We start from the raw sequence: 14,501 nt of genomic DNA, 5'->3' as shown, positions 1-14,501 counted from the left end.
GCTGTGCCAAAGGCAGAGGTTTGAGAGGCATTGACAAGTTCTGGCTAATTCGTTTCTCAAAGTTTTTAGAACCAGGTAGCATATGATGAAGTCCACACAAGAGAGCAGGGCTCTGACTCTCAGGAGAAGCCAGCAGGACGGTCGAGAGCGGCTGGACCTGACCATGGGTGGCTTTACTGCAGTTCTCCAGCAAGCTGGGGATGGGGGGCCCTCCTGTCTCCCCACACTGTGATGCTGATCCGGAGAATTATGAGCAAAGAGGACACTGTCATTGTTGTCCCCTCCCCCTGAGGATGCCTTCTTACACAGCAGTACATGACTGAGCTGCTGGAATAGCTATCAGCATGGTCTCAGGTGGCAGCAGAGCAGGCACGTCTGCATGGTCTTCAGCAGTGATATGAGCCAGGGACACTGACGCTGACTTCTGCTGCTGCTCGCCATGGACCCAGATGAGGCTCTCAGTGGGCGGGGACTCTACCATGACCTCAGGTGGCAGGGCAGGCCACCCACAGCAGGACACACCTCTCCAGCCTTGATGCCTTCTCTCTCAAACTGTTCAGCCTCCCTTTCTCTCCCATCTCTCCACGACATACATCCAGCACGTACATGCACATCACAGGGGCTCCCGCTGTGGGTGGTCCCAGTGGCTGGTGGGCTCTGGTGCCTTCCTCCTGCTGGAGCTGCATGGCATGGCAGAGGGCAGGCCTCTGGTGCCTCAGACACCGCACCATGTGGGCTGAGGGCAGGAGGGCCCCTGGGTGTCTTCTGCTCGCCCGTGCAGCATGGGGTAGCTGCAGGCAGGACTCTGTCTTCCCTGCCCATGCTGCCCAGGCCCCTTGGCATCTCGTTGTTTAATCATGTGTTTGCTTGTTTGTGTAGGCTACAAGAATATGAATAGAGTAATACTCTCTATTCGGTCATTTTTCTCAGCCAGTTTCAGTGTCCCAAAGTTTAATTAACAGAACAAGGAAGCTGCTCTGAACTGAACTCAACACTTTGGTCAGGGAAATATATTCTTACACTTAAAAATTAAGTTTAAAAAAGCCAGGAAAAAATTCTCAGGAATGAACACTGTGCCATGTATCACAAGACTGAAATACTACTTTAAATCAAAATCAAATTCATATTCTTTTATATTCACTTTCCTCATCCTACACACACACACACACACACACACACACCTATCTGTGCACATATACAAACTTGTTATATTAAAGAATAAGGGAAAGAGAAGAGAACTTCAGAAACAGTAAACACAAAAGAGAGGATGAGTAACAGCATTGCAGTGTGCACCAGTGTGAGCACTCAACACAACACTACAGTGTGCACCAGTGTGAGCACTCAACACAACACTACAGTGTGCACCAGTGTGAGCACTCAACACAACACTACAGTGTGCACCAGTGTGAGCACTCAACACAACGCTACAGTGTGCACCAGTGTGAGCACTCAACACAACGCTACAGTGTGCACCAGTGTGAGCACTCAACACAACGCTACAGTGTGCACCAGTGTGAACACTCAACACAACACTACAGTGTGCACCAGTGTGAGCACTCAACACAACACTACAGTGTGCACCAGTGTGAGCACTCAACACAACACTACAGTGTGCACCAGTGTGAGCACTCAACACAACGCTACAGTGTGCACCAGTGTGAGCATTCAACACAACGCTACAGTGTGCACCAGTGTGAGCACTCAATACTCCAGAGGGTCCCAGCTCTGACCCTCCTGGCACACACAGTGGATCATAAATACAGGAGATGTAGAGCGAGTCAAGAGCAGGCCACACTTGTCTGCAGACATGCAGCCTCAGCGTCCTGTCACCTCGTCGTATCTCTCCCAGGCCACACTAGTGATGCTTTTAGTGATGAGGACTTCTGAGTAGTTAATGAGGTAAGTAAATTCGACTGTACCTACGCCATTTCACCCCAGCCATGCCATCCTCTGAGTGTAACCCTCTCTCTAGACCTTTGCTCAGACGAGAATACTACTTTAAATATTCTCGGTCTGGTTTTATTTCATAAAGGAGCCTCATGAGTTGGCTGTGGGGAGATCCTGTGTCCTTAGCTGAGACATCCTCTTGTATTTTTCTGTAGGCTACATTTTCAAAAGTATTCTCTCTTTTGCCACCCCCATCAAAGTGTGAAGTCTAGTCAAGTTCTGGTTCCTATATCCTTCTTCCTTCAATTCAGCCCTCTCTTCTTGCATTGATTCATAAAGAAACATGTCACACCTTCAACGTTGTCCTGTGAAATCTCAACTAAAAGCAAGCTAGCAGTGGCCATCAGTAAGGAGACAGTTCTCTGCAGTGATCTGCCTCCTGGGTAAAGAAGAACCCAGCACTTTCTCACTCCACTGAGTCTGACGATAGCAACAGACAGGGGTTTGAGAACTGTAGCCGTTCTCTCACACTTCTCAAAGTCCAAGGCCCACCTACCCACTGTCGTATTCAAAAACCACTGCCACATGCATTAGCCACTCACCAGGCACATATGCAGCATAAGAAGCTATTTACCAGTGACATCACAGCTCAGCCCATATAGTCACACTCTACAATGATGTTGAGAAACCCTGCTCTCTAGGCATAGTAAGGCTGCTACCAACTGGGAACTAGAGCAAAGTGATTATCCAAACCAAAGACTCACAAGATCTGCCCTAGATATCCACCTGAGATTAATACGCCTCCAGCCTTCCTTCCCTCCCTCCTTCCCTTGTTCCCTCCCTCCCTCTCTCCCTCCCTCCCTCCACCCTTCTTGCTTTCTTTCTCCCTCCCTTCCACTCTGCACATGATCTTGTCTCAGCTACAAGCGGTGATGCCTGGTGCTAGAGAAGACAAGGGGAGGGGGCGAAGATTGAAGGCAGAATTCCATCTGTGCAACTTTGAAAGGTGGTCACCCTTCCTGTGGCATGGGGCTTCTCAGTGACAAAGCTGCTCAGCGATCATCCACATTCACATTCAGATGAACAACTCATGATGACCCTTCACCCAAATGCCTGCGGCCCAGCCCTGTAAACTCACCGGCTCAGCAAGCTTGACTTAGGGGAATCTCTTTGTTTGTTTTTTAATCTCTGTGAATGGTACCCAGTTGAATGAATGTTTGCTTCCCTTCAGGAAAAGTACCAACATATATTTGCAAAATGAAGCCATAGAAGACTTCATTTCTCAGAACACAGCCCTTGCTAAGTGCCAACATTTCTGGATTCTAAAATTGTATTAGTTTTTACTGCTTTATGACAAATCTTATAAACTTATTGAGTTAAAACAAGACTCGCTTACTATTTCAGTTCTGTTAGATCTAACATCTGTCTAGATCCTGCACCTGGAGGCTCTCTGCTTAGCAACAGAAGCACCTGAAATGCAGCTTACTGGGTAGCCAAGCTGCATTCCTAAATATCATTGTCAAAACACTCTGAAGCAATCTTCGCCAAGCCCGTTGGGCTGCTAGAAAACTCCAGCATCTGCACTTGCAAGACAGTCCACATGTTCTAGGTCTCCCTGGGACCCTCACAGTGAGACTCACTCTGTCTCCACGGATACTTTTACTGACCCTATTAAACCCTAGGCTTTAGAGTCAGGGAGACTCCAGGCACATTCACAACTTTCCCCTCATCACGCCAAGCCCCCTGGGGACAGTCTTCCTATTTAAGGGGAACTTAGGAATGTGGTCCCACCTCACCTAGGAGAGTGTGCTTTTAAACAACCAAGGCCAGCCAGCTCCTGTGTCCAGGCAGAGGCATAGGTCCCTAGCTACCCCTGCCTCCCCGGCCACACACACATATAGGAGGGAGACTGTCACCAAGCATGTGGATAAGGCCCTCTGGCTTTCCAGAGAGGCTGGAACACTGCTGTCTTACCAGCAGGCCGTGAGACACTCAGTCTCCTCCTGCTTTCTGAAAGGTGACCGGCATTCTACACTGTGTCCGTGCACTGCTCCGGCACAGTGAGCTGTGCGCGTTCCGACTGAGCTGACCTGTGGCTACTCGGCTCTTAATGCATCATCCCCTTGCTTGGGTATTTTTATAGGACCGACTCCACTGAATTACAGATATAACCCTACTCTTCTATTCACACTTTGCAATGGGCCCCTTCTCTAATCTCATCTTTTTAATGTTAATTTACTGTAAGGCCCCTATGTAATATCTGAATATCTATTTACTTTTACCCAAAAGTTTGACTTTTACAGGTACCTTCTAATCTCAGAAGTAATCCAAAACTTTCTTATCACATTTTTTTTATAAAGTTTCAAGTTCCATCACATGATAACTTTTATTTTTACACAGAAAAAATTCTGTTAAAATTTTGTCTAAACATACCTGTTTCTAATCCAACTTGTGTCTGTACCATTAGCCAGTCCATCACTTGTGAGGCAGAGGTAAGAGGATCGGGGAGTTCAAGGCCTGCCGGAGCTCCATGAGGCCACACGCTTTACAAAACACAAAAACTAAAGAATGTTTCGACAATATGATGCAGCTACCATAAAGGTTGTAATTCTTGATATTCTTTACTGAATTGCATTTATTTTTTGTTTAATATGTACAATAAATTAATTTGAAATCTTCCTAAGGGGGAAAAAAAAAAAGAAAGAAAGAAACATTTTAGTTGGGCGGTGGTGCACACGCCTGTAATCCCAGCACTTGGGAGGCAGAGGCAGGAGGATTTCTGAGTTCGAGGCCAGCCTGGTCTAGAGTGAGTTCCAGGACAGCCAGGGCTATACAGAGAAATCCTGTCTCAGAAAAAAAAAAAAAGAATGAAATCTTCCTAAGACTTGTATGGATAACTTTAGCTTGGATTTTGACCAACCACATGTTTTCCCAGCTCTTAGTTTTGTGATGTGCACATGTCTGAGGAGAAAATCATAAGCTTTATAAAGAAGCAAAACCCCACAATGCTTGGCTGATAATACAGTGAACTAATGGTATCGTGTGCTAAAGGACCTTCTGTTGCTTTGTTTATTTATGCCAGTAAGAAAGCGGGGCTGGGAGGGCAGCCAGGCCCTTCTGCACACTGGGAGTTCAGACTTTCCACTGCTCGGTTGCTATAGGGATGATCTTTTTTCCAACTGCCAAATAGTTCTCTTCTTACGTGATTTTAATTAACTATCAATTATTCTCCAATGCTAGTTAAACTAAAATAAATTCTTGAGCATGAGAGCTAATATATTCTATAATTTACTTTAGAATGCATAAACGATTACTCTTTACTAAAAGATGCATCTGTAATGAAATGAAGCAGCCACAAATCAGAGTATTAGAAAAAATGCATCTCTAGAAATACATTTTAGTATCTATCACCTTGCAACTATTGGGGCATTTGGAGGGGGGTAGAAGTCCTCCTTACAACATTTCAGTGAGGAATATTTTCTTCATTTGCTGAGAATAAGTAGCATTTATGTGGAAGTTTCATAAACAATGCGAACTATATGTTCAATGTAAATATTAGACAACTTCAGCCCAGCACAGGGAGTCTATATATTTACTTCAATTCTTAGTTTGACTGTTTATATTTCTATTTCAAAACTCATAGAAAAGTTTAGCATCGTTGAAAATAATGATCATTCGAATTCATAGTGATGAGTTACAAGTAGGAGGAGGCAGTTGTATCTGCTTATTAATCTGAGACTTCTTCCTAATTAAATGTCCTTCACAGGAAAAAAAATATCAACGTGGAAGCCAAGTGGAACATATTCTGCAATTGCCACAGAGAATTTCACTTATCAAATTCTCAGTTTCGATCAAAGCCAAGCAAGACCTTCTCCTCCATATGAATAAACTCAGTGGTGCGTGGCAAGGTTGCCAATACTGAGTGAGAACAACAGAAGCAATGTTAGTTTCTAGGACGGGCACAGACTGGCACAGTAAATTAGCAAAGAAATTTCTGTTCTTGCAGTTCTGGAAGCGAAAGGACAGACATCAAGATGTCAAGACTGTTGAGTTCTGAGGACTCCAGGGCAGGTTTTGTTATATTGCCCTGTGGCTTAGCGTCTAGTATTGCCAGCTATCCTTTCCTCCTTAAATTAAAGATTCACTATTCTACATGATATCCATTCTTCTCTCTCTCTCTCTCTCTCTCTCTCTCTCTCTCTCTCTCTCTCTCTCTCTCTCTGTGTGTGTGTGTGTGTGTGTGTGTGTGTGTGTGTGTGTATGCTGTCTTTTTCTCTTACAAAGACACCACTCACATTAGTGCTGGCCACATTAACTTAGTTTCATTGGAATGACCCTATTTTTAAATAAGGTCACATTTGAGGGTTAGGGCTTCAACAGTTTTAGGAGACACAATTCAGTCTGGAACAGGGGTCAGAGCAGTGAAGACCACACCAAAGTACTCCCTAACGCACATTGCCGTTTCCAAATCCTTTCAGTGCTTTAGCTCACACTACTGGCAAATGAATTCCTGTAGTAAAAATTACACAGCAGGTTAATCTCTCAAAGGCTCTCACCGTGGCTGGTGGCATAATAGCCTTCATACTATGTACAGGGAAAACCAAACTGCTTCATCTCAGAAGTTTGCGAATGCATCGCTCTTTCTGTTTAGCGCCCATTCTCCCCCACTCTAGTTGGCTGTAAACTACTTCCTTTGATGCTAAACCAACCTCCATCATACTTCCAAGTCCTCCTGGCCTGCTGCAGAGATAAAGTCACTACCAAGATAAAGTCATTTGTTAGTCTCACTCCAGTATGGCTTGTGTGCTCAAAGAAGAGGACCAGCGCCCATGGGAGACAGGGAGAGGCCAGTCCATCCTCAGGCTTCAGCTCTAGAGCCAGCCTACCAGCTGTAGGCAATGGAGCTCAGGGCTTCAGATGCGGGGGACAACCAGTGGGCCGCTCAGCCAGGAGGACAGTCCTATGTTTTCTCTTATGCAAAATCAAAAATCATCCTGTGGAAACTAAAATATGTATTTATCCATTCATTATAAAAGAATCATTGAATTTGGCATCTGGGAAGTTTGACTGTCTGCTTAGCTTTGACCAGTATGCTAAAGACCCGAGTCCTTGTTTATGATGTCAAAATGTGCTCAGCACTCAGGACTAAGATATGCATTCTACAATCATCCTCAGAATAAATGGGAAAATTGGAAAAAGCTGTTTAACATTTATGAGAAATAAAACAGTCAAGGCCTTGGGACCAGAGAGGCACCCAAAAGTCAATGGGGGTGACCTTAGCTATGACCCCCTACATTGGGGACGTGGAACCTGAAGAGGCCACCTCCTATATCTAGAAAGGAACCCCAGAGTCAGAATAGTGACACCAACCCACCTACAAAACTTTAAACACCAAATTTATCGTGTCTACAATATGGTGCCTGCTGTACTGCAGGCATGGGGGAGGGAGCAGAGACTGGGGGACCGGCCAGCCAATAGCCAGCCTAAGCGCCAATCCAGAGCACTATTAATGGCACTGTCATGCTCGCAGACAGGAGCACGCTGTCCTCGGAGGTTCCCCACCCAGCAGCTGACTCACACAGATACCCACACCCACAGCCAAACAGTGATGGAGCTTGGGAACTCTTCTGAAAGAACAGAAGGACTGCAGGCCCTGAAGAGGACAGAACTCCACAGGAAGACTAACAGCGTCAACTAACCTGGACCCTTGAGGGGGTCTCAGAGACGGAACCACCAACCAAAAAGCACACACGGGCTGGGTCTAGGCCTCCCTGCTCATAGGTAGCAAATATGCAGCTTGGTCTTCATGTGGCTCCTGAACACTGAAGCAGGGGCTGTCCCAGATGCTGTTGACTGTACGTGGGATATGTTCTAGCTGGGCTGCCTTGTCTGGCCTCAGTGGGAAGTGCCTAGCCTCACAGAGACTTGAAGTGGAAGGGGGTTGGATACTGAGAAGGAGGGAAGAATTGTGTGAGGAGAGATAGGGGGCACTGAGCAGAGATATAAAATGAATAAGAAGAAAAAAAGAATTAAAGACTATGAGGCTTACAGGAAATTTTTCTGAAATTAGAAAAACATCACACTAAGCAAAAATGTTATTTTCTCAAGTTTATAGAATTAACCAAAGACTTCTGATTCTACTATCTGGTTTTTTTTTCTTAAACACCACAAAAGTGCAATGTATCAAAACATACATTACAGGTTTGTGTAACACTGTATGGTTAATATTAACTATAAGCTAAAATGTTTAAGTAGCAATTTATATGCTGTAATTTACTACACTTAAAAATATTACACTAGAATAAAAATACATATTATGAAAAATGTAATTTATATTACTATATAAAATTTCTATTATATGTATAGAAAATTCCACAAATATATAATATATTACTGAGGACAAAACTATACACAAAACATCCAGTTTTGGAGTAACAAGAAAGAGAGAGAACAGAGAGAGAGTGTGGAGGGAGGAGAGGGAGAGGGAGAGGGAGTAAAGAAGAAAAAAAAGAAAGGAAAGGAAAAGAAAAGGAAAGGAAAGGAAAGGAAAGGAAAAGAAAAGGAAAAAGAAAAGAAAAGAAAAGAAAAGAAAAGAAAAGAAAAGAAAAGAAAAGAAAAGAAAAGAAAAGAAAAGAAAAGAGAAAGAAAAGAGAAAGAAAAGATAGGAAAAGAAGAACTAAGTGAGGATCCTGGTCCAGGGCCTCTCACCTGGCAGCCATGGGAAGAAACAGTAATAGAACAAGGTTTACTTGTGAAGCTTATCAAGCTAAATTCTATCACACTGACGGTTCGCAGCCAGCGCACGGAATCTTCCAGAAGATGTATTCCAGAAACATTTAGTCCTGCCTCAACTTCTTGTTTACTACAGTCCTCATACTATAACACCTCACGGGACCTGAACTTGGGACAGGCTTTAACAAGCTTCTGCGTGCTGTGTGGATAAGCATCTCAACAGGCCTAGAGTTGGAAATTCGTCAGTTCATTTTATCTGTCAGGGTTATAACATGGCATACTACTGTGCAAACTGTCAGGATGTGTGTTACACAGTGGTGCCCGATCAAGGGGGTGTGGATGACAACAAACACCAGGCTTCATTTATGGGGAATCGCGTCACTTTTGTGCACATCTCACAATGGGACCTTTTATCTGCCAATGCATCTTAGGCTGACTTGCCATTCCCCATCAGGCCCTACAATTTCCTGGAGACTCTGTATTAGTTAGCTTTCATTGTCGTGACCAAAGTGCCTGATCAAAACTAATTAATGGGGGAAGGATACATTTGGGCTCAATGTTTCACAGGCTCAATTCATAGTAGGTTGGCACCACACACCCAAACAGAAGCTGAAATAGAATGTGACTGAGAAACTTTATTTCATGTAAACCAGGAAGCATAGCAAACATCAGGAAGGGGTAAGGGATAACACATTAAAGACCCACACTCAATGACCCTCTTCTTTCTACTAGATCCGACCTCCTGATACCCGCAATATCACAAAACACGGCCCACAGCTGTGGGCAGACTTCTGGGACTGGACAGGGCATGAACCACAAGGGCTCCATATAAAAACTGTAACCCAACCCTTAGAAATATTGCTTTGCAAACAACCTCCATATTTGATTAACATCAGCTCCTAATACTGGATCCCTCGATGATTAGTTATTTCATTCTGAGTACTTAGCAGCTATCTCATACTGGATACGCTTGTGAGCATGGGCAAAGTACTGCCATAGTCCTCTGCTCGGTTGAAAACAGGGGCATGTCACTGACAGAGGAGGCCTCAGGGATATTCTTCCGCTAGAACGCCTGCTCCTAGCAAGTTCTAACAAATGGTACTTTAAGAACTTCTACATCACGACATCATTTTGAAGTGCTGCAGTCCAGGGCTTCTTGGTCTTGATGTTGCTGATATTTTGGACCACATGGTTCTTTGGTGTAGCTACTGACATCCTGGGCACTACAGCAGGGATAGAATTTGTGGCATTCAGCCCTAGAAGACAGCAGTTCTTCTGCCTGTGACATTGAAAGTTGTCTCTAGACATGGCCAAAATGATCCGAGTGTGACATCCACCCTGCTAGATCTCCAGCTCCGCCGGAAGCATGGCACTACTGAGAGGGTTCCAGGAGCAAATACCCATCTAATGCAGGCTATGGCACTGAAACTGATGCCCCCCCCCCCCAGACGGTTGGCAAACAGATTAAAGGGCTCTGTGCAGAAGTCAAGAGGTAGAAAACAAGTCTGCTCTTTTGCTTCTTTGTTTTCCCCATGGACTTTGCTAGTAATCTCTCTTTCACTTCTGCCCATCTAGAAGCAAGCATGGTTGAGCTGACATAATGAATGTGGTTGATCTTCCAGTCACCACATAACCAACAACAACAGCTACTGACTCCTTGCTAGGTCTACTGTGTACTCCCACCCACTCACACTTCATGTGGATTGGTGGCACTGTGAGATGCTGTATTTTCAGGGAGGACTTTAGCTTGCCTTCCTCTAGTGTGAAGGCTATGGGGGCTGGGGGACAAGACCAGAGGCAAAGACTGGCAGCTGAACTTAGCACTCATTAAAACTGGAACATAGGCTAATCCTTGGACAAAAGAAGTGATTTTATCTTCAATGTCAACTACTACCACACACACACGCACACGCACACGCACACACATCTGGAAACAGTCTCACAAACTGTGAAGGTTATATATTAATTCATATTTCCTGTAAAATGTAAGTACCATATGAATCAAAGGAGAAGCATAATAATGAAAACTTGGGAATTCTATAAAAACACATGAAGAAGAATGTTTAACAAAACTGTGACCATCTCGTCAGTCAATACCTAAAACTCACAAATCTTTATCATGAGAGATATTTATTTTAGACCAACTATTCTACTTCTAGAAATGTATCTTTTAGGTATACTTACATATGTTCACACACACACACACACACACACACACACACACGTGTGTGTATAGACATATAATTATATAGCACAACATAATAAAGCAAAAGGAACAACTATAAATGTCTGTGAAGATTTACTGATCATACTATGACACTCTAACACGATAAGAGAGTATGTAATCATGAAAACGGCCCAGAGAGATCTAAAGATGCTGATGTAGGATAACTTATCGGGTATGTAGTTAGGGGAAACAATTCATGGAAAGACTGTACAATGTCCTTTTCAAGAAAAAAGAAAAAAGAAGCTATGTAGAGATTTGTTTTCACCTTTATACATATACTGCGATTACTTCAGGAATCAAAAGGAGAGACTTTGCACTGCTCTCTGTGGGAAGGAAGAACTCTGCTGCTGTTGTGTATCCTCTGACACTGAGATTACTTCTCAAAGTCTAAGTAAGTATATCACACTCCAACCCAATCTAATACTGTTCAAAAAGCACATCAAAACAGAATAGCAAATGTGCTATCTGTATAAAAACAGAGAATTCTTACCTTTCTCTGCAAAATTTAAGTGAATGTAGTACGGCGGGCCTTTTCTGACGTAGATTCCATAAGTGTAAGGTGTCATCAGCCAAGGCACTCACAAGGGCTCCCTTGAAAATAAAGTATATTTTATATGTGACAATTTTTACGCTTCCAAATAGCTGCCAAAATATCCTCTTAAATTTAAAACCTTTTTGTCAAAAGATTATAATTCTAAGAAATATTTGCCTCACCCAAATTCCAAACAGCAGATGGAAAAGAGTGTTATATACATATGTTTCTAATTAATGTTTTCACGTCTTAAATAATTTATGATCTCATAATACAAAAGTATGTTAGAATTTGGTGGGATGGCTAAGATCGCTAAGATTATTAGATATCAGACCCCAATTATTTTATCATTAATATAGATATTGTGTTGGCTAAAAACAAAATATAAAGTGACCTCATTTTACTTTTGTAAGACAAATCCTAATAGAAGTCCTTTACTTAGATTATAACAACAGGATATGACAGTCATCCACTCTGAACATCTGAAAACACTGACTAATCGATCACATCCTATCACTCATGAGTAAGAGAGGCACAGGGGGGCTCAGTCTTGCCCAGGCTCAACACACCATAGTTTTCAGAGCTAGGACTCTCTTCATTAAATCCCTAGAGGAGACAGGGACACAGTAAGGTAGCAGTCTGTAGACTGCAGGGACTAGATGTAGACTACATAAGTCACACGCCCAAACCTGTTATGATACCTTTGCTTGCTGGGCCTTCTTACTGGCCCATCTTCCATATATACTTTGGAACTTACTCTATAAATTCTAGGAATTTAGGGCAATGATAATGTTCACAGACTATCCTCAAATTTAAACAAGGAGCCCTTCTCAAGTGTTCTCTCTGCAGCAGAATCTCTTATGCTGTAAAATAGAATATTCTATGGTTCCTTTCACACTTGACATTCTTAAAAACAAAGCCAGTAAACAATACGGCACTTTCAAATGGAAGCTGCTTCCCAGGAATACGCTGAAACACTTTGTTAAAGTATTTTCTTTTACTGTAATATGCGCTGCATTTAACACTATTTCAATACAGACTTTTTAATGCTATGCAATTTCTGAAATCTTTGAGATAATAGTGAAAATATACAAAAAGGTAACAAAACTATTTTTATTTTTCTTCCAACATCTGAGAACACATATTCTGTGACTATTTGTGGTGGTACCTTAAAATGAATTATGACTGCATCAGACTCTCGAGAAGTGACGTTTTTGTTCATACACTTACTTATGAAAGAACTAGATGTGTTCTAATTTGGGTCTAAGCAGGAGGAATAAACCCGTCTCTAACCTCATTAATCAGGAACTGGAGCTGGATCACCGCTGCCCCGCTGTCGTGCTGACAATAACACTCCACTCCTGGACGACCAAAGCTGCCATCGGTCCCATTAAGGAGCTTTTACCATGCATGTTTTTAAAAGGAATTTTTGGGTTATGTAACTAATAAACATTGTGATGATAATAAACATTCTGGATATTCAATCCAGGCTACTCGATGAGGTTGATATAACCAGGGCTTCATTATTTTTTAATAATCACAAGTCTTATAAATTATAGTTTTAAGATAAATAGGAAAACTGTTCTAGAAAAAAATAAAGCATTAAAAGCAATGATATACAAAACCAAGATACTATAAGGTTAGTTAATATAACTTGACTTTGACATAAACTATTCATTTCTCTTAAAATAACAAGAGGAAACATGGTAATTGACCTTCAGAGTACAGACTTTCCCCTGGCAGGCAAACGTCAGCTTGGAATATTCTTTTCACCAACAATTTCCAATCCTAGAGTGTCATTTGTAAACTAAAATATAATCCAGAGTTAACTATGTAACCATACTGCTCAAGGCAACATGAAGATCAGAATCAATGTCCCAGCACTTTTCGACTGGCATGGGCACGGATACCAAGACTCTGAACATGTAAACGCATACATTAACTAATAGTCTCTACGTGTCAGGCATTACTAGAAATGGCATATAAATTAATTCATTTAACTGTCCTAATCCAGGAAGAATATATTATTATCCCCCATTGAAACTATACAGATAGGAGCGTGAGGCACAGACGTTAACTGACAAGCTCTGTGTACAGAGGGAAACGGCAGAGGGCAGCCTGAGCGAGCAAGAGAGCATCACGGCTCCACAGTGGCCACTGTCCTCCCCGCACCCCCTCCTTTCCCTTTCACAAATGCTTGGGAAGAACCTGGTTTTTGTGCATGGTAAGTACGTATTCTTGGGTTACACCCCTAGCCCTATTTTCTGAGATACACTGAATAAAGATCAAAACAACAAAAACCCCACGCCCATTTCCAGAACTTTCTGTGAGGTGCTGTTACATGTATTACACTTACATTACCCTGAAATAAGAACACAGTCATTTTAACACATTACTAATCTATTTGGGGTAGCTAATAAATAATACAAAGTATGAAGACAACCTTTAAACTTAGTGAGTTTTAATAAACTGCAGCCCTCTGTGTGAAAACTCACAGAGACTCAGAGACCATTTTATAGCTAAGAAGATATGCAAAGTTTTGCTTAATACCAAACAAATGCACCAAGAGTCAAATCCTATTTTGAATACTTCTCTTTTCTTGCTTTGCATGACCTCAGGGCCTCACTTATAGAAAACAAATGCTCTACCACAGGATGCTACACCCTCTAGCTACTGATCTTTTTCTGTCCGTTAAAGACACGATCTTTGACTTTAGGTCTGTTACCTGGAGCACAGTGTCGGTTTTCAGGAGTAAACACAGCTGTAACTATCCAGCTGTAGGATTTCGACATGAGCCTTGCCTCTGGGGAACTCGGAAAGATCCCAGCCATGAGACAGGAACGTAGCACTGAGAGCCTTGTGAGCTGGGTGTGGTGATGCAGACACTACGATCCCAACCCTCAGAAGGCAGAGGCAGGAGGATGTCAAGCTTGAAGTCAGCTGGAGTTTCATGTTACAAGCATGCCTCATTTGCATAAGCCCTGGGCTTCAGTCTCCAATAACACATATGCCAGAAAATCTCATTATTTGTTCTTGAAAAGCCTACAGTTCTCTTAACCACCCTGGATAAAATGGAAAATTATAAAAACTAGCTTTGTGAAATCTCTTTTTTTTAAAAAAAAA

At 42.6% G+C, this 14,501-nt stretch overlaps 1 protein-coding gene and 1 non-coding gene across 6 annotated transcripts in view; both read right to left on the bottom strand.

The window, feature by feature from the left end:
- The window catches only part of Stxbp5 (syntaxin binding protein 5), a 147,888-nt gene that overhangs the window by 95,994 nt on the left and 37,393 nt on the right, over positions 1–14,501 (bottom strand). For all 5 annotated transcript variants that reach the window (XM_052169259.1, XM_052169260.1, XM_052169261.1 and 2 more), the window contains exons 3-4: positions 12,672–12,753; positions 11,337–11,437 (exon numbers count right to left, since the gene is read on the bottom strand). In XM_052169259.1, coding sequence (XP_052025219.1) covers positions 11,337–11,437; positions 12,672–12,753 — 183 coding nt within the window. The remainder of the gene's footprint in view (positions 1–11,336; positions 11,438–12,671; positions 12,754–14,501) is intronic.
- On the bottom strand, positions 872–1,002 carry LOC127674298 (small nucleolar RNA SNORA36 family). The gene has a single exon (XR_007975345.1). It is a non-coding gene; the product is annotated as a small nucleolar RNA SNORA36 family (small nucleolar RNA).

The sequence above is a fragment of the Apodemus sylvaticus genome, chromosome 23, assembly GCF_947179515.1.
Source record: "Apodemus sylvaticus chromosome 23, mApoSyl1.1, whole genome shotgun sequence".
NCBI lineage: Eukaryota > Metazoa > Chordata > Mammalia > Rodentia > Muridae > Apodemus > Apodemus sylvaticus.
The sequence above is the reverse complement of the archived record's forward strand: the minus strand, read 5'-3'. Positions and strand labels throughout refer to the sequence as shown.